This window comes from Fistularia commersonii, chromosome 12, assembly GCF_037954325.1.
Source record: "Fistularia commersonii isolate RoL2024-O1a breed Wild chromosome 12, RoL_Fcom_v1.0, whole genome shotgun sequence".
NCBI lineage: Eukaryota > Metazoa > Chordata > Actinopteri > Syngnathiformes > Fistulariidae > Fistularia > Fistularia commersonii.
This window is the reverse complement of record NC_141295.1, coordinates 1,854,552-1,874,845: the sequence shown is the minus strand read 5'-3', so window position 1 is coordinate 1,874,845 and position 20,294 is coordinate 1,854,552. Positions and strand designations below refer to the sequence as shown.

At 38.0% G+C, this 20,294-nt stretch overlaps 1 protein-coding gene across 4 annotated transcripts in view; it reads left to right on the top strand.

The window, feature by feature from the left end:
• Positions 1-20,294, top strand: part of LOC147228088 (E3 ubiquitin-protein ligase SMURF2-like) — a 69,470-nt gene that overhangs the window by 3,633 nt on the left and 45,543 nt on the right. For all 4 annotated transcript variants that reach the window (XM_086156306.1, XM_086156305.1, XM_086156303.1 and 1 more), the window contains one exon: positions 19,313-19,351. In XM_086156306.1, coding sequence (XP_086012432.1) covers positions 19,313-19,351 — 39 coding nt within the window. The remainder of the gene's footprint in view (positions 1-19,312; positions 19,352-20,294) is intronic.

Below are 20,294 nucleotides of genomic sequence, written 5' to 3'. Positions count from 1 at the left end.
TAATGTGTGGAGTACATCCATGTCCTCCAGAAATGACTGCACTAAGTTTTGCTGAAAGTTTCATCAGCATCAATACTTGTAGGCTTGTAGGTGTCAAAAGAAGTGTGTGCGCGTGTGTGTCAAACCAGGCGACTGGTAACCCCCCCACCCTTTGACAACCTGTATGGGACAGGCTGACTTGTGTAGAGCACATGCAGGGGTGTACGCATTCAAATGACCACTAAAATTTCTTCCATTCATCAGTGTCCACAAAGAGGCTGTACATAAAAAGAGCACACACAGAATTACAGGATTTTTACTCAAATCACTGACAGTGTACACATTGAAAACTGTTTTCACATACCACCTTTTACTGGCTTTGCTTTATGGTGCTTGAGCTTGCTTATAGAAAAAAAATAAAAAAGCTATTCTTTGAAGCATAAATGATAAATACACTTATATGCTAGTCTGATTTGCATTTGCAGATTTGCATATGTGCACAAAGCTTGACGGATTGCTTGAAGAAGCAATACGTGTCTCTTTTGCCCGCGAAGTGAAATGTATTGAAGTTTTTTTTAATCCCTCACTAATTTTTTGTCTCGTATCATGATACACAAGTAAAGACATATGTACACTTGTCATCTATTATTACACCTTGCCAATGCTTCTGTCCACTCTTTCTTTGGGAGACTTGTGCTACAGTTTATGCATGTGCAGAAAAATGGAAACCGGTGATTGAAATCCAGCATCTTTCACTTTATCAGGATTCAATAATTACTTATCAACAGCAATGCATTTTTATCTTATAAGGTATATTTATTGTCACGTCATTTAGTTAAGTTCTATTCTGAAGGTTTAATTGATTTTGTTAGCTGTGTCATTTAAAGGCTACCGCCATCGACATAGATTTTTACATTTCCACTGGAAATTGTGATAATTCATTGGAAAGCAAGTGATGTGCACCATAGTGCTGCAATCTACTATTGCCAAAGTCCTGACTGTTGCAGAATTCCCACATTTCTTTTGATTATGAGAAATTAAGGTAGATGCCAACTCAGAAAGGTCAGAGTGATTGTGAGCTTTGCTATAATTTTGCGCTCCCAACTGAGGTGAGCCACCCATATTTCTTTCCTTTCTTTCCCAGCAGCTCACGCATTAGCAAAATGAACCACATTCAAACCAGATCAGTGTAAACCACCGTTTCAAGCAAACATATACTGGAAACTACCCGCAGTTTGTCAGACCTTAAGAAGCCTCTCAGATGACAGACAAAACGTCTTCAAAATGCAGAACAAGTCCAACCGCTACAATTTTGATTTTTACAAGACCTGTGACCTGGCTGACTAAGATCCATCATAGACACATGTGGGAGGTTGCATAAACTCGAAGTCTCAGGTTGCATTCACCCTAGCGGTGTTTAGTCCACTTGAAAAAAAAACAACTGTTGCGCTTCCTTAGATAATCAAGTTAGGGGTGTGAATGCTCAGACTGGTGCAGAAACACAAAGACAAATTCTGGTCTGCTTGAAAAGGTGGTTCTAGGTTAGCTTCCAATTGAACTCTGGGATGATTTGTTTTAGGTCAGAAAGCAAATTGACCAAAGAGAGGAAGCGGGCCATAACCCACTGTATTGTAGGCATCAGGAAGATAAACAAATAATGTGTTGAGCTCTTGCCCCACTCCACATATGTCAAATGAGACAATGTGGATGAATGAATGCTCCGAATTAAATATGGTCTATCAACTTTATTTCGCTGTTTCTTGTGACTGTTCACAAAAACAATGATGGATTCGAAATGTTCAGTGGAAGAATGGTGGCAGTGGGTTTTAATCTCACACTTTGAACAGTGTTGCCTTACAGTTAAAAAACTGTAGGTCCGGCTCATTGAATAAGCCGATGGAAGGGGATTTCCATTCCTTGTTCTGTCTTGTACATGAAGACATTATCTTCTGCTCTGGTGTTTATTGATGGATGCTAATCCAGCTGGAAGGTGCATTACTGCTATAGACCAGTGACTGTTGCAACCACATGATATTGGTCAGTTGATTTGGTCCATTTGACAAAGAGCACTGTGAAAGCAAACTTAAAGAAAGCACAAAATTGTAGCCTCCTTCTCTGCCATTAGGTGTGAAAATGATGTGAAGCACCGCAAAGAGAAATATTCTTTGGGTTGGCAAGTAATGGGGTTGTTTGTACTTCACTTGGTTGAAAAAGCAGTATGTTTTATCAATATGTGGCCCGCTGACCTACATTCAGGGCACTTACTTGTGGGTTTGCAGTATAATTCCCTTTTATGTGGTCTGAGTGTTAACTCTGTGTTAAATCCAAGATGTCGTTTAGATGGATTAAATCGAGCACTTGCCATAGCTATTTTGACTAATCACTCTTGCCATAGCTGTTTTCTTTTCCTATATGAAAGCTGTCTGTCATTGGTTCCTGAGCAGATGGGCTACAATGTATGTCATTTGCTGGCGTGTATGAGTGGGTCTGTACAATAATGAGATTTTCAAACTTCGGTAATAGTTGTGAATATTGTTTTTCAAAATGTTTAAATTTGACCCCGCCAGAAAAGAGTCCATGGTGAATATTCCCCTGTCATTCCCCTGTCAGTTATCTCCCCCTCAGTTCAGCTCTTGTTCAATCTTTTATATCCCATTATTTCTCCTTAGTTAACACGTTCTCCTTAAACTTCCCTCTGATTCTTTCCTCCCGATGTGGAGTCTTCTGACAAGCTGCTGCTGAATTTGTCTTGTCATTATTTCTATCCACCCAGTGACACATTGAATTTGTATTTTGAGTCATTGCATTCCATGCATGTCAGCTTTGAATGACCTTTAGAGCAGATTTAATATTTTAATTCCAACTTCTTGTTTATCATTTTCCAGGATAGGGAAAATTGTCAGAAATTTTGAAAATTTAGAAAAACAATCTGATTCTGGATCGTTTTCCGATGTTGGAGAAGGGCAGGTTCCCCTTAATTTAGGGGTTCCATTTCCATTTAAAAGTGCAATTGTGATTGGATTAATTAATATTAGTAGCTTAAGGCTCAAGACTGTGTCAAAACATGTCGTGAGAGGCATCTAGTACTAAATTGGATGAGCAACTTGTTTTCAAATTCAGGATTGAATTAAAACACTTCAAAATGAGTTTGATATTAACTATTGCAGTTTGGGGTTTGACGCAGGATTAATAGCTATCTTTGTCTCATGATTCTTAACACTGGACCGAATGTTCTGTTTGGCGTGTCTGTGTCATACAGCGGTTACTCAGTACTAGACTTAAGTCTGTGCAAAACACCAGAAAAGCAATGTATATGCTCTTAGTTGGTCCGTAGCTCTTAAAAGAATATTTCTGGCTTTGTTTGAAGTTCCTTGTATGTTTCATGGTTGTACTTTACATCTGCTTGCCCTATGAAATTCATTTTTCACTGGCTAGCATTGTTCAGAAACCTAAAGCCTTCCCAATTTTGCTGCATCACAGTGAAAACATTCAATGAAAATACATTGGATTTTTATTGTGAGAGGTTTTAACCATTCCTTTTCAGTTGATTTGCAAACAGAGCAAAATCAAGCCAGCACGTCTTATGAAATATCAGTCCGACACAGTTTTAGTGTAGCAGTTTGATTGCCTCCTCCTTTGAGGTCACAGTGTTGTGGTTGGACTTCATAATGCAATAAAGAATTCTGCACCCAAATGTCTTCCAGCTCTGTTTGGTCTACCTCTCTAGCATGTACTTCGATTGACCACACACATTGTACATGTTGTGTACACTCAGTGTTATCGGGGATCCCTTCACCATCATGTGGAAACAATCTGTTCCAGCCATATTTACTCCTTTCCGTTATACATCCAGTCCATCTGTAAGGAAAACATGGGACACGCAGACAAATTGCCTCTTTGATATTTGATATAGCCTTTAAGATTTGTTTTAAAACATAACTGTTGAAATTTGCAAACGAGCTGCGCCTTTCAAGGCTTATTAATATATCAATTTAAAGTTTTACAAAGAATTTGCAATGATGACGATTCAGTAATGAAATCACACAGGAAGCTGTTCTCTACTCTTGACCTGAGTTTAACCATGGAACACACAAAGAGCGCTGTATTCTTTGGTCGCCTGCAACCTTATTTGTTTACATGCTATTTGGCTGAACTTTTTTGTTTTAGCTGCACTCTTGAGAACCTGATTTGTCATTAATTTAACACCCATGTGCATAACTAAGCAGATATTAGTTTGAATAAGATTAATTACGGTCACATAACTTATTGGAAGTGAGTTTTATAGTGTTAATGTGGCATGATAGTCTGTATAGTTTTTTTTTTCACTTGATCGCTACCAAGAACTTTCTATCTTAGCTTATGTTTGTTACAGTAAATCCTTAGTATTATCTGCTTTTCAAATTATTTTTGGACTTGGTGGCATCAGAGTACCTCTGAGTAGGAAAATGGAAAGACTGAACACCTCGGGATTGCATAACAGGCTCTTACTGGGGAGGAGGTGGGCTTCAATATGCATAATACATTAAACTTTCCAAGTGCTTCAGGGGGATTTTCCCGCAGTATATGTAAGAGAAATCTCCCCATTACTTTACCTCAGCCTGTAGTAGCAGACAAATTAGGTTTACTTTAATTTTAGATAAATGCCAATTATTTTAAGTGTTGTGAATAATTGCCATCATTTCCGACAGCTGTAGGGGATATCAGATGAATAATGACAAACTAGTTATGCAATCTAAGTAGAAAATTTGTGCTGCCAGAGATAGTGGTTGTGTGAAACATATTCCAGCCCTCATCTAGAGAGTGGCTAGTTTGCTAAAGTGGGATCCTCAGCTAACCCATCATACTGTAGCAGTAATCTAAACACACAGTTGAGGTTCGTGGCAGTATTTAGCTGTTAAAATAGCTGTATGTAGCAGGTGGTAATGAACTTCTAATGTGAGGAGTCCCCTGAAAAAAAGTAAATACATATGAGGTGTTGAACTCGAACTGACTGGTAATCAATGTCTCAAATTTCAGACACTGTGCAGGTAGAATGAGCTGATGGTTTGTCAGAAGCACTGGCAATTTGGTAAATAATTTGGTGTATATCTGTCATTTATTGTCATATGTTTTCACACTTCTTTAAAATTGCTAGCTGGTTACAACCTCTTGGTGCATGGGTTGTAAATAACATTTTTTGCCTGCATAGTTGCCAATATAAGTTGAGGAGCTTCCAGAATGCTGTCCGTTTGCAAATTGGGCTGATTGCCAGATCTTAGTAACATGAATTAATTAAAAGCCGCTGTTATCGCTGGTGTTTTAATTTGCTCATGGAAGTCATTCAAAAGTTATATTTTTGAAAAATAAAAATGAAAACGTTCCTTGTTGGTGTAAGCATCCAGCCTAGTTTTCCTTTTTTCGCTATTCCCCGCTGACCCCTTCAATTACATTTTTTGTGTATCTGCATTTTATTTCCCCCTCTCACCTCTCCTTTAACAGGATATCCCCCATTTTTTGTCATTTCTCTTTCTTCCTTCCTCTCTAACTCAACCCCGGATCTTGTTCAGACAGTTGACAGACAACCGCGCTTGTTGCTTTTTTTCTTTGCTTTCAACTTGCTGCCTGCACAGACTAGTGTTTGTAAAGGGTTTTAGGTGAGCTCTAAAGGTTCTTAGAAGGTTATCAGAGAGAATTCTTTACAAAAAATATTTGTAAAAAACTTTGAAAGCACAGATTCGACAACTGTAATTCACACTTTATAAGGGTAGGTTTCAGTAATTATTGTGTTGACATTTGTGCAGTTTAACTTGTCAAGATTAACAATGAAAATAGGTGTGGGGTCCCGAGCTTCACAACATAGTAGATTTATTAGCAAGTGAATTTTATAAAGCATTCTAAATATAATCAGAGATTAAATGCTCCATTCGTTCAGATATCTGAAAACATGATCAGCACAGCTTAAATTGTAACCCAGACTACCATAATGCCTTATAGGCATTAGAATGAATGAAAGTTGTTTTTATACTTATTTTGAAATTTAATTGTTGATTCTCAAAACTGGTAAAATGTAATTGTGTTAAAATAAACGTCCTCACCTTACAGCATACAGAAATCGGGCAACGTTTATCACTGTTGCCGGGTTAGAATCATAAATATTAACTTGTTTTTGTTGAATGAAGGCTTTTCACCCCTCCATTTTTTTAAAGCCTGTTAAAGTAGGAGACTTTTGGGATCCCACTTTCCTCCCCCTCACTATTTTCCTGCTACTGTTTCTGTGGTCAGACTGCCCACCAGTTTGTGTGTGAGTGTGTGTCTCTGCGTCTGTGTGTGTGTCTGTGTCTGTGTGTCTGGTAGACCACTCAGCATGTCTACGATATGAACAGACACACAGCCCTCGCAAAATGCATCTCCCTCTCTGCTGAATCTGTGTTTCCACTTTCAGTGTGGGAAAGAGACAGTTGGAAGACTTAAGGTTGCAGTGTTATTTTTTTATTTTTTTTTTATCATGGAGAATATTAAAAGTCATGTCCACAGTGCCAGTGTTGCACCCTTACCCACACATTAGCACTTCCCATGTGATTCTAAAGCAGAGGAAGTTCAACTTATGATAACAATAATACCTTAACAGACAAAGATTAGCCTTCTAATGCATTAGAATACATAATAATCATGAATTATGTTGTGACATTGTTCAAGGCTAATATATTTTCCCTTTCTGAAAAACCATTGAATTTGAAGCTGAAAACCTTGAAAAATAGTATATAACTATATTATCTCTCTATCTACAATATATATCGTGGTTCTTAGTTATTTGTATCAAGTGTGCTAAGTAGAATGTTTCAAGTCAAACAAAACAAATTTTCTTGCAACAAAACGTTAATGATTATCAGGTATATTGCACTTTTATATTCCTGCACTTTGTATCGAAGTGTTTAACAAAGATGTCAATGTTTAATTCATATATGTGATCCTATGTACTTAATTTACAGTCCGATAAAGATATGTTCTCCTTTGTGCTTTACTTACTTGCTATCCTCTTGTTTTTAGAGATGTTCATTTGTGAACTGCATCAATCACCCCTCTTTCATCGACAAAAATAGTGCTCTGCCATCAATAGTGCCAAAATAGTGCCATCAAAATGCTCTGAACGCCAGATTCAGCTAAACATGTCTGGTAGACTTGCAGAACAAAGCACATTTTTCTCACCGTTGTTCCCTTTCAGTGTTATTTTCTTTTACTTAGGTAATAATAATTATAATAATAGCTGTCTATTTCCTCAATTAATTCTTACTCATCAAACCACAGAAGCTGACCATCCCAATCCTATTTTGGCCTCCTCTCACAGACCTGCAGTAAATTGAATAGCTGTATTTAGAGAAAGATACTTGGGTGTTGAATTGTCCATGAAACTATCTGGATACAGCACTTTTTTTCAATTACCAATTCAGTTTGTCTTCAGTGTAGCTTAACTCAGTTTTTTGCTGGCGTTTTCTACGTATACCAACCTTTTAAACATAGATTTAAACAGGTACCATCTAAGCCCACACTACAAATATCAAAATGTTGTGGTGTTGCCAAACAACATATTGAGTATTGACCATTAAAGTGATTGTGGGTTTCAAGCTACATGACTGGGGTTTTCACATAAATTTGTCTTTCCCCAACACAAGAGTATCTGGTTCTATAAAAGCGTTGACGGTCTTCATAATTGCTTTAGCCCTGTACGAATTGTCGGTGAAAGGCTGCATAAATCTCATGCCACACTGTTTTTCTTGATCGACGTTTTCGTTAAGTCTCACTTACCAGCTATTTAATGAAGCACAGATGGTTAATACTGACATGTAACTTTTGTCGGATCTGCTTATTTTCGTTTTTTATTTAGGTTAAGAGAAAAACCGGAATGTTTTTCTGTTATAAAAGTGCTTCGGTCTCCTTTTTATTTCTGTTTGCTGATGCTTTGTGCGGCTGAAAAAAAGCATCTGTCAGTTTCCTAAAGTCATGGCCGTACTTGGCACATGCAATGATTAAAACTCCCTTGTCCCACCCAGGGACTACTTTGTGCCCCCCTCCATCATCCCATCTCCATTTCCTTCATTTACTTTAATTTCACCATCTTCTGTTTTGTCCATCTCCTTCCTCCTCCTCCTCCATCAGTGTAATGCTCTTCTCTGTTGCTCTTTTTCCCTCCTTGTCATACTACCACCACCTCCCCATTTACGTAGGCTGTTTTCCACTTCCCAGTTATGACTGTCTTCTAACTCTACCCCTGTCTTTTCTCATCAACTTGTTTCTAATGGCTAATAACCCCTACAGACTGTTAATAAATGATTCACTTTTCCATAAGAGAATAAATTCACAAATATGCAACACATTGACATGTACGCCACGTGGAAGCTATATTCTAATATGGGTTAAACATATATAGCATATTTTCAGCCATCATAATATATCCACACAACTGGAGTCATGGATAAGTTGAATTGTAAGTGTGGATTTCAACTTTTTTGAATGACCCCGTAGTTTTCTATTCTTGGTAAACCACTCACATCAAAAGGGGTTGTGGCGTTACCGGAGTAGCAGTTGCAAACACCAGTCATTCTTCAAGCCCTGGAACCCGTTTACCTTCCTAAAACAATATTGTAATCAATATCACTTGCCCGGCGATTATGACCTCTCTTTGCCACATCAATACAGTGATGCAAATGCAAACTTCTTTAAGGATGAATCACTGAATCACACTTTTCTCAAATATTGCAATGTATCTACGCCACAGTGCTGCCTGTATTAGTAGTTACGGTACTTTATAACTCTGACTCACAGAGACTTGTTTCTTCCATCCTTAATCTGATCTATTTCTTGATCTACATGTGTTTTTTTTCCAATTGCCTTGTTTCTCTCATCCAAATTTCTTTGTTTTGTTTGTCTGTGGACATTCTTTAACATTTATAATGTCAAAGATTTCACCGATGAGTGTATGTTGTCATGGCTATTTACCAAACAGTTGATTTGTGTGTATGTGAATAAGACAGGAAAACATATCTGAGAACTTATGTACTGGACTACTGTGATATGGTGCATTTTTTTGAGTAACAGTACAGGTGTTCAATAATAAATCACCAATCAAACCATCAATTTTGTCTTGTTTGCAGGAGTCTCTAATCAAAGTTAGAAATCCAAATCAGTTCGGATTTCATAATCGCTCTTAAGTTTTGAATTCCCTCCCTCCATATCAGTCTTTACTCATCCATAATAAATCAAAATATGAATGAAAATATTTCTTAGTTCTGCGGTGTTTTGATGGTTTAGATCGCCATTACTATTTCAGAGCTCGAAAAGACCAAAGTTAAAACACTGGATCTTTTATGATCCCCAGCAAGACGGGGATGAAGCACAAATGGTGTTGAACACACTATTGTAGTTGGTCAGACAGGGGGACTGGACTTGCAAGTGTACTCTAGCATTTTTTGGGTCTCTATTGTTTATTCTTGTATCTTTCTTGTCATCTCTTCTTATCTCTCTCACTATTCTTGGAACTCTATCCTTTAGTGTGTCTCCCGTTGCCATCAGGAGAATTACTTGGTGTAAATTATCTTCTCCCCTGTATCCCCCCCCCCCTTTTTCCCTTTCTCCTCCTCTACTGTCTGCGTTCCACAGATTTGTGACTCAAGATAGACTTCTCTCCACCCCTCCTTGCATTCCTTTCACCCTCCTTCTCCATTCCACTGTAGATTTCTGCTTCCAGATGTACATTTCTTCTATACCTTCTCATCTTCTTCACCACAGCCCTCATCCTCTGTGCAGTGACTGTGATTCCAGATTACCGACTCCCAAGATTGATGGTGTGTCCTCAGGGAGCCAGGGAGGATGGTGTCAGCTGTAGACTGTTGGCTTCTAAATGAGTGACATATTTGACTTTGCATTTACTAGACTGGAGAAAGAGTTTGGGAGGGAGTATGTTAAATGTAGTCATGGCTTTCCAGAGGAAGTGCATTGTAGCTTAGATCACTTGTTGGTAACATTCTTATTTTTGAGACCCTTGCGTCCCACGTCATTTACAGCGTCCTTTTATTCTGCACTACATATTGCAGAAGCAACATAAAGTTAGTCACGTAGCCTCAAGTACTTGTTCTTGACATTGTGGCAAAATGTATTCTGCGTGTGCGTTGAGGTAAGCGAGTGAGCTGGCCAGGGAGGCGTGAGGAAGGGAAGAGGAAGTGTTTTGTTTAACCGCACAACAATGCTGTGAATGAGACCGCATGGTGCTGTAGCAAAATCATATTGGGGACAAAGGCGAGGTGCGTGTGTGTGCGCGTATGTGTGTGTGTCAATTTAAACGTCAGCACTGTCACTATTTGCCCATAGGATACAAGGAAGTGTCTGCAAGTGTTACATGTCAGGGAATCTATATTTGGAAAATAGGGGTGTAGCTATGTTTGTATTATAAGCCCCATCTTTTGTTGAAGAACTTTTATCGGTAATATTACCTGAACGCAAGACTTTTGTTTGTCCTGCATCTCGTAGAGTTGCATCAAATCTAGGCCATTACATGTTTTGAGGGGGTAGTTGTTTTCAAGAAAGACGAACGCTTATCAACCTCTGTAGCACACAACCAGAACAAGCTTGGTCACCTAACACCCTTGACTGGCCTCAAATACACAGGGTTTTGGAATGACCAAGCTAATGGTTAAACTTGATACTGTAACATGAATGCTTAAAAAAAATGTGCCAGAGGCTGATGACTTTTTTTCATGCTGCTTAAATACTCTGGTAGGGTTACATTTAATTGATCTTTACCTTCTTAGATCCTAGTATATGTTCATTTGAGGTAACAGATTATGTTTTTTGTGGTCTTGTTGTAGATCAGTTTGACCTGTTTGCCTGTCAGAAATGTAGTTTTGAAAGGAAGCAGATGTTCCCTTGAACACGATTCCAAGTCTCGTACGAATGGGAGCTTTTTCACTCCTTAAACATGCTGCATGGAGGGGGTAATAGCCATGGGATGGTGAATTTATATTTGGCTTTATAGAAATACTAATTTACACCCCAGCTTTGGATCTGTACTTTGGAACAACTCCCAAGCATATTTGTTCTCATATCCCATAGCACACTTATGAACTATTTGTTTACCAAGCAAATAAGCCTGGGGACTAGGTTATAATTGGAAGTTGAGGCTGATTACATTTCATATAGTACTACATTATCTCAAAGTGGACAGAGAATTGTTGATATGTTTTTAGTGAGTGTGTATTAGCAGCATGATAAATGTTACAAAAATAATGTACTTGCAGCTCAGGGTCTGAACATTCTTTGAAATATTATCTTCCTCCCTCTTTCTGCTCTCTGCTGTACTCTGCTGTCAAGAAGAAACATTATCATTTTTAATCAATATGGAGGTTATTTGAACTTAATGGAATCAACTATATTGTGTCGGTGAGCTGTGATTCCAGGCGCAGCCGGATACATCCAGGTATCCTGTTTGGAAAGTAAAAACACTGTAGGTTAGAGTTTTGAAGTTTGCCAGAAATGTTTCTTTTTTTAAGTCAAAATAAAACAACACTACTCCATAGAGGCTCTTCAAAACTACATCCAAGCTAACCAAATGACACGTGATGTATTGTGGGTTTACTGTCCTGTCACTGTAGTTCTGCTTGAGAAATAATTGAACAAATAGACCACAAAATGGCTGTGTTTGACAGTTGAGCTGGAGGTTTATGATCACGCAATCATCTACTGGAGTCACTGACCCCAAACCTTTCAGTCCTGAGCAAAGCTGCCAGCTTTGCAGTTTAATAATGGTAGTGGCTTGCCGGTGGCTCAGTGGACTGTACAGTGAAATCATTCACTTTGGCGATCTTGGATCAGTGATTCAGGTCAGATCTTTGTTTCATTGCCCCCTTTTGGACAAACAAAATATAATCTGCCTACATCTGTCATTTTACAGAAACAGTCCTTAAGGAAGTATTATTGGCATTTTGTCTTACTCAGTTCATCGTTTCCTTTTTAGAGAGAGCAGTTTTTATTTGGTTTTATCAAATTTACTTATTGTTTTAAGTTTCAAATATAATGCAGATGCTATATCTTTAAAACTGCAGTATCAGTTGACATTACCCCGCTGACCCTTCTGTGGTCGGTTTTGAAAGATTTGAAAGTTTTACTCATCCAACACCTTTCTTCTTTTCCCTGGAGTCATTCTTTAAGCAGCTATTGTAAATTATCGTTTGCAGAGTCTCTTGAGAAAGGAGCAAAAGTCCTTAAACACCCCCTTTCCCCTGTCTTTTTATGAACTTTCACCTTTTGACCAGAACTAATGCCAACCTTCAGTTTAACCTTTGCATGAAGATAGACAGAGATGTTTTAAAAACCTCCCTCTGTGCTTGCTGTCTCCCTTCGTGGTCAGAAATACATTATGCATTTCTTTTTTATGAATGATGAAAGACAATACTTTTGTGATACACAATGTAATTATCACATATCTCAGTGAATATTTGCCAAGAGTATCATGTAAATGGCAGTGTTAAACCACTTATAGCCATAGTCAGTTACTCCATGTATGGCATTGATTGTATCCCTTATTTAGTTTCTCAAAATCTTCACATAGGATACATAGATGTTAAGATATAATTACTTCTAACTGTATTAAAATTGTAACTTGGCTAGCTTCTAAATGCAATGGTGTGTAAATAGCAGGACCCCTAGAAATAGTAGGCTGGGACTGAACCATGTAATAAAACACAGGGACCATAGCAGTGGCACATCACTGTTTGTTGTTCTACTCCAGACAAAAGAGATAATGACCATATGTTAATTGTAAAGATGGATAGGTTTAGCTTGGTGGAACTGAACTTTGATTTATGACTTTTTTTTTTCCCTGCGTGTGGTTGAGTGATTCACCTACAAATGGCCCAAAGAACTTAAAACTGCAGTAGTCTGAAGTTCTAATAGCATAGGGGCGTAACTGACCCTCATTTGACCTTCTAGTGATCCCATTTTACTATAAGGTAACTGGAATTGTAGATTGTGAAAACCTGCAGAAAGTGATCTCGCCAAAAAAACCCAACAGAATACTTTATGAGATTGTCAAATAATCAAATGTAGATGTTATTTTTCTGTGGAATGAATATACAGGACATTATATGAAGACCATTTTTAACATAATTTAACGTCATCTCATAGTCAATCGTGTGTGCCCGATTTGCTGTCTGTACAATTGTCGACAGTATTCTTCTGGTAAATCTGGCTAGACAGGGCAAATTGTGTCCCATCGACAGGCAAAATAAAAATTGCAGGAAAAAAGCTCAATGGAATATTGAATATTACATGAACCTTTTTTTTCTCAATAATAGTCCAGTAGATTTCTGTGACATATATTACACCTCTCTCTGTTGGTTACATCTGGTTGTATTGAGGCTGTGTGGTATGAGCACAAACCAAGTGTTTTGAAGGCCATCACTGAATCAGAACTTCAAGTTGCACTAATTTGTATTTGCAGTGTTTACCCCAGCTTGCCAATTTTTTTTTTTGTTTGTTTTTTTAACTTTTAATCTCAGGCCATTTATCCTGCCAGGCCGCAAGAGCAGCCGAGTGTAGCGTGCTTTTGTGAAGGTGCAGCTGTACAATTACTGCCTTGACTTGTTCTTAGTAATCTTCAGAGTTTGATTTTAACTCAAGACCATCTTATTTTAATTGCCAGGCTACAAGGGAGTCATGTATTCAAAGCTTAGATGTGGTTCCGTAAATTATTATTCACAGTTGATTAATATGCTATTTTTTTTCTATTGACAAATGAATTCGTTGATTTCGTTTAAAATAGGTGACCAAGATCAAGATCAAATCTTTAGAAGTCCAAATTCCACTATTCATCTTGCTGTTATCGACAGATCGTTACACTGTTTTCGTCAACATGCAAATTGTTTTCAGTAAATTTTATGTAAATTCTAATTGATTAAGAGCACCCCTACAGCTCAATCGATTAAACTCGTTAATGTAAAATAAAAGCAATGCCATTATTTCTTTTTTTCTTTTTTTCGTTGTCTTCTGTAACTTTCAAGGAGCCTCAAAATATTTTGGATGGTTTCCGCTGTTGTGAAGTGCATCGATGGCTTCTCTCCCTTCTTATTTCTGGGACATAGTTTTGGCTTCTTTTACCGTTCCAGTGAGGGTCTGCACCAGGGCAACGCTGAGAGAGCATCCACCCTGGGGCTCCCTGGTTGTTCACTGAGTCCAAGCTGACCTATCTTTCCTTGTTGGGAGCTGAATGAATTTGATCTCCTGCCAGTTCTGGTTCATGTTGCAGCTTTTGAACACTGCTGGTTCAATAAAGGATACCAAAACAATATTGTAACTCCTCATTGATACTAGGTTCTACTTCTGGTAGAGGCTGTATAAGCTCATAAGGTAATCAATGATCCAAATCCCTGTAAATTAGTCTGCAATAGTCTTTTTGGGGGCTGTGGGGTCGAGCCACCTAATCAACAAATCTTGAAATGTGGGATTTGTATGATCTGGTTTCACATTCAGTCCAGCCTCTTTGGTCCAACCTATTGAAGTGCATCAATCTGGGATGTTAAAGGATAAGAGACCCTGAGGCATGTCATTGTCTAATTCGTGACGGTGTCATCATGTTATAAACTCGCAAGATACCCTTGCAATCAGACCACAACTCTTCCTCTACTCTGTAACTCCCTGACCCATGCATTTGTGTCGTTTGAATAGATGAAATAGACTTCTTAAATTACTGGGATTAGAAAGAAACAACAAAAAGTAATAGGCATGTGTATGGATCTCTTTGTGATGGATTAAAAAGTAAGCACTTATTTTGTAGCATTCTTATGTTTTATGTTTTTCTGACACTCCCAGTGTGTTCTTATGTCCTCTGCTTTATCATACATGAGTGTCTATAAATTAATGTCTACACTTCAGACGAAAGACTTCAGTGTTGGTCATTGCTTGATAGCAAGTTAGTGTTCATGGGGTTAATTAATGAAGTAGGCTAACAGCATAATGCCAAAAAAGGCAACAAATAATATCAAAAAACGAAAAATGTTACACTCTAATTAATTTATAAATAATTTACGCATCAGTATTTTTTATTGTTCTGATAATTTAATGCATCTCAGTTGAGAAATAATACCAACAGTGAAAATGAATGCCCATTTACATTTGACAAGTATGCAGTATCCCTGTTGAAATAAATGCTGTTCTAATTTTGTGTAATTGTGACACAATTAATACTATTTCCTTAGGGCTTTTTTTTATAGTCTAAATAAAATTACAAACATTTCACATAGAGTAAACAATTTCTTAACAACTTCAGAAATATAAGTTAAAAAAGGTATATAATGGTCATGTTTCATCTGGAGTTTTGTTCTTTGTTGGTGATGATCAGTTTAACTTTTTTCTTTGACTTCCTTTTCCTGAGTATACTTTGAGCGCTGTTTTGCTATTTTTAGTCCCTGTTAGATGGTTTCCCAGTGTATTTGAGAAGTTCAATTCATTAATGCAGATCTCTTTTGTGTGTGTCTGTATTGCAGATAAGCTATGGGATCCCTACATTTAACATTATGCCTGGCCTTTTTTATTTTCACTTCACTGTTGTGGCATGAATTAAAAAAAATCCTGACTTCTTTTTTCCCCCTATCCTCATCAACCTCTTTGGCTAGGGTGTATAACAGAGGTTTGTTGTCGATATATCAATTGGAGATATCCCTCTTTACCAACTGTAAAGACCAAACAGTACAGCAGTGTGCAGTTAATACCATAATCTTACTGTGGAGAAGTGTAGCATGCCAAATCTTTCTCAGGATTCCGCATGTGCACTTTAACCTTGTAGCTACCTTTTTTGCTCTGCACTCACACCTTTTGGATGAATCAATTTTTCTTCCATCGGTTGTGAACCGCACATTACATGTGTACAGTATATTTGATAGTACATATGGTAGGTACATGCAGGACAAGCTAACGTTCACCAATATGCATTTTTTATGAAAACCCTGTCAGTCATATCCACAGGTCTCGAGATACTTGAGATGCTCATTAAGTCATTCGTCTCCCTTTGGCTGCTCCCTTCAGGGTTCGCCACAATCAAATTATTTACCTGTCTAAGGCTAGATACTGAGTCATTGATACATGGATTTATCATTATGACAGTTTGTATCTGAGATTAGCAAAACTGTGAATAGTCATGTTCATAAATAAGCCCTGCATACTAAATAAAGTAAATAAGTACACCAGACTGCCACAAATGTCCTAGAAGACTTGTTTCTTGGACAATGATTATACATGAATCTTTACAGTAATTGTTGACTGGCCATATAAATTTTGGTGTCTTTTTTTTTTTTCCCATAGATGTTCTGCCAAAATTTAAGGCGCCTGTTTCTCTTGTTTTTGCCCTATCTGACAACAACATGGTGTCCATTTGTCCCATAGAAGGCTTTCCTGGCTGTCTTTTATTTGCACTGCACTACTGTCGGCCTTAGCAGTGTAATTTCCCCTGACAAGCTGATGGTTAGTGTTCATGCAGTCAGCCGAGTGTAATTTGATTTGTTGACTAAAGTGTCCCATAGTCATTCCAGTGTGATTTAGTCTGACTTTTTGACCGTATCATTTCGTTTTGATCATTGTTAAGTCTCCACATCAACCAGATGTAAATTTATTTTCTCAGTTTGGCCACAGTGCCTGTTATTTTTTCATTTTTGGTTCACACACTCTTAAATGATCTATTGTAATCATTTAAACATCTCCATCTTATTACTGTCTCGAGAAGTAGTCCTCATGAGCTTGAAATCACTTCAGTAATAAATTAAGAATTTTTTCAATGCATTTTATAAAAAGAAACAAAGGTTAATGATTGGCAGAACATAATTGAATGGTTTTGTACATGATCTATTAAAGAAAAACAACTGGAGCCCAATGTATACTGATTTTTGAAGTATAATTGCAAACTTTGGGGAAAAGAAATCTATTCACCCACAAGGGCAGTTTTTCCTTTACATTTTGCGTTAAGAAAGTAAAAGCAGTGTAACTTTGTAAACAAAGTCCGTGTATTGAAATTCAAAGTACGCTTGCTTGATCCAACTAATGAGGTCAAAGGTGTGTACAAGAGAGCATTTTAATGTCACACAATTAACTTCAGCTCAACATATTATCAAAGCAATATTTTGAATGGATATTTTACATCCATCCATCCATCCATCCATCCATCCATCTTCCCCTACTTATCCAAGGTCGGAGCACTGAGGCCCAGACCTCCCTCTCCGCCGCCACATGGGCCCCCTCTGGGGGGACCCCGAAGCGTTCCCAGGACACCCTGGAGACAAAGTCTCTCCAGCGTGTCTTGCGTCTTCCCCGTGGTCTCCTCCCAGATGGACGTGCCCTGAATACCTCCCACAGGAGGCGCCCAGGAGGCACCCTGACCAGATACCCGAGCCACCTCATCGGGCTCCTCTCTATGCGGAGGAGCAGCGGCTCTACTTTGAGCTCCCTGGATGACCGAACTTCTCACCCTACCTCTAAGAGAGAGTCCAGCTACCCTGCGGAGGAAACTCATTTCGGCCGCTTGCATCCGCTATCGCGTTTTTTTTTTGTCCACTGCCCACAGCTAGTGAGGGTGGGAACGCAGATCGACCGGTAAATTGAGAGCTTCGCCTTTTGGCTCAGCTCCCTCTTCACCACGACAGACTGGCACAGAGTCTGCAAAAAGCAGAGACTCGATCCTGTTGCCACCAAACCGGATCCCTTCGACGCCCTGGCTGCGCCTAGAAATTCTGTCCATGAAAGTAATGAACAGAATCTGTGACAAAGGGCAGCCCTGGCTGTATTTTACATATTAAATGAAATTAGAGAGGCTCTGTCAAACTCCCTGGGTGGAACAATATGACAGTGAAATTGGGTCAGGCAGGTAACAGATGTGTGTCTGTTATGAAATAGAATTACTGACCTTATACAAATAATAAAAACAATAATAATTCAAGTGCTCGATAGTATTCTACGTTTTTCATCATTGTGTGTAATGATGGACGAATCCGATGGAGTGGGAAATGTCTAACTTCATATACATTTAGGTCATATGTCACTCGTTTTCTAATTCTGTGTGTTTAAACACATTTGAAAGCGAAGTGTCTCGTCAGCTCTTCACTTCTTTGTCTCCATTAAAACCGATTGTTGTCCGTCTTTGACAAAAACACCCGAGAGACTTGCCCCGTAACGGAAAGAGTGCTTGTCAGCTCAGCGTTTAATGAGGAGAAACTACTAAACTGAATCTTCTGGTCTGTAATGGGGCAGTGCAGATGGACAAACTAATATGTAAGCAATAAGACAGTAGTAATTATCTTAAGCCCGTTTGAAATGAAATAGCATTTTTTCCCTTAAAGCATACACATCTGCTCTGTAAATAACTTGTGCTCTCTTTACAAAGGCAGACAGTCACTCTGAGCCAGACAGTAGCCTGATATGCTACTCAAAACCCACAGACTAAACCCACATTAGCTTTTCTGCTAACGTCTCTTCATCTAACCTACAAATCCCTTTCAGTGGGGGAAAATGAATAAATTGTGTCAGTTTGTAGGTCACCTGTACAGTTGCAAAACATCGTTCAGTATAAAAAAATACTTAGAGATGTATATTTATTATAATCGGATGTAGATTTGGCCATTGCTCCTCAAAATCTGCAAGTAGTCCACAGTGTCTGACCACGACTTGAAGTTTGCAAATTTGTTCCTATAGTTTATGTCGTAGAATTGGCACACTGGCAGCCAGTCAGTTTTCAATAGGCAAACTAAACAACTGATATTTAGCCCGGCATTTCTAACTTCTGTTTTCCCTCTACATCTGCATACAAAATTATTTGAGATTGCAGTATTTTAAAATATATATATATATATATTTTTAAAACCTTTCTGAAGTGAAAATATTCAATATGCTCCCAGTTTTCAAGCTTTATGAAGAAATTTATGCTGAAAAGTTTCGAGTGACAACCAATTTATTCAGACTAATGTATTGTTTCACAATTACAGAAAATAACATTTACTGTAAGTAGATCACTTCATTTGAATAATTGACAATAAAATGACAGTTTAAAAAAACAGGACGGCTAGTGAAGTCTAATATTTTTAGACTTAGAGGCATTATCATATTTATTCTCAAAAGCGTTTTTTATTTCTGAATGATGTCAAAAATAAATTTATTTTGAAAATTTATCCAAATCACATATAACAGACAAGCAAAAGCCTATAAAGTGACAAAAGTAATTCTATGTGAACATCTAATGTGGTCTGATATGTTTATGGCTCATTTCATTATCTTCTGTGCACATCTATTCATGAATTTTGGAAACATAATTTTATTTCTTCTCTTCTAGTTCTGTGTGCAAAGAATCTGGCAAAGAAAGACTTCTTCCGTAAGTAGAGCCTTTTTCTGATGGGTTGCAATTCCTGTTATACTTCATGGCATGTGTATTGGAATGGGCTTTGTCAGCACTGTTGGTGTTTTAAATCGTACTGTAAAGTAAGTCCTTTCGGAAATTGTCTATGTATTTTACTTGCATAGAGGCCTGGCACACAATACAACTCCCCCAACAACCTATCTCTTGGGTATTGTAAAAATCAGGCAAATTATGTAAGCACTCAATTTTAAATGATCTACTTGAGCTTATTAGATAGGACATATTATTTGCATTGTGCCTTGTTGTTAACTGTAATCAAAGTAGAAACTTTATTACTGTAGTTGTCAATAATGCAATTAATGCCAACAGTAGTAGGTTTGGTTTTTTTTTTAGCTTGTTGGAGGGTTTTCTTTGAAACAGTAGTCATGGATAGAATAATAATAGGCATATAATTTTCAGATGACAGCACCAACACACAATGGCAGAGGGAATTCCCAGGAAAGCAATAGGGCAACAGAACAGGTTTGGGCTGCATGAAGTATCAGTGGCCAGATATTTTGGACTGATACAGGCCTGCAAGGTAACGTGGAGAAGTGTAAAAAAGTCCCTTATCAGATTTCAAATAGATGATGATGTAATAGGTGATAGTAGGTGATCACACAAATAATAACCTTAATCAACAGCAATTATTTCAAGTGTGGAAGGGATTCCACTACCCGGAGGGGATAATGATACTCTGCCTTTTATTATGAAAAATGTAACATCTTCTTCGGCTTCTTCTTATGCCTTTGCAGGATTCATATAAAAGAAAGTTGTGCTTCAAACAGCAATTGAATTGATCAAAAGTTGTTTTCGCTCACAGTACACTGTGGTTAGCCTAGTTGTACCAATGCAACGCTGCCTGATATTTAACAGCATTTTACTCATAACTCAGTTGCTCTGAAGAATTTAACAGGAG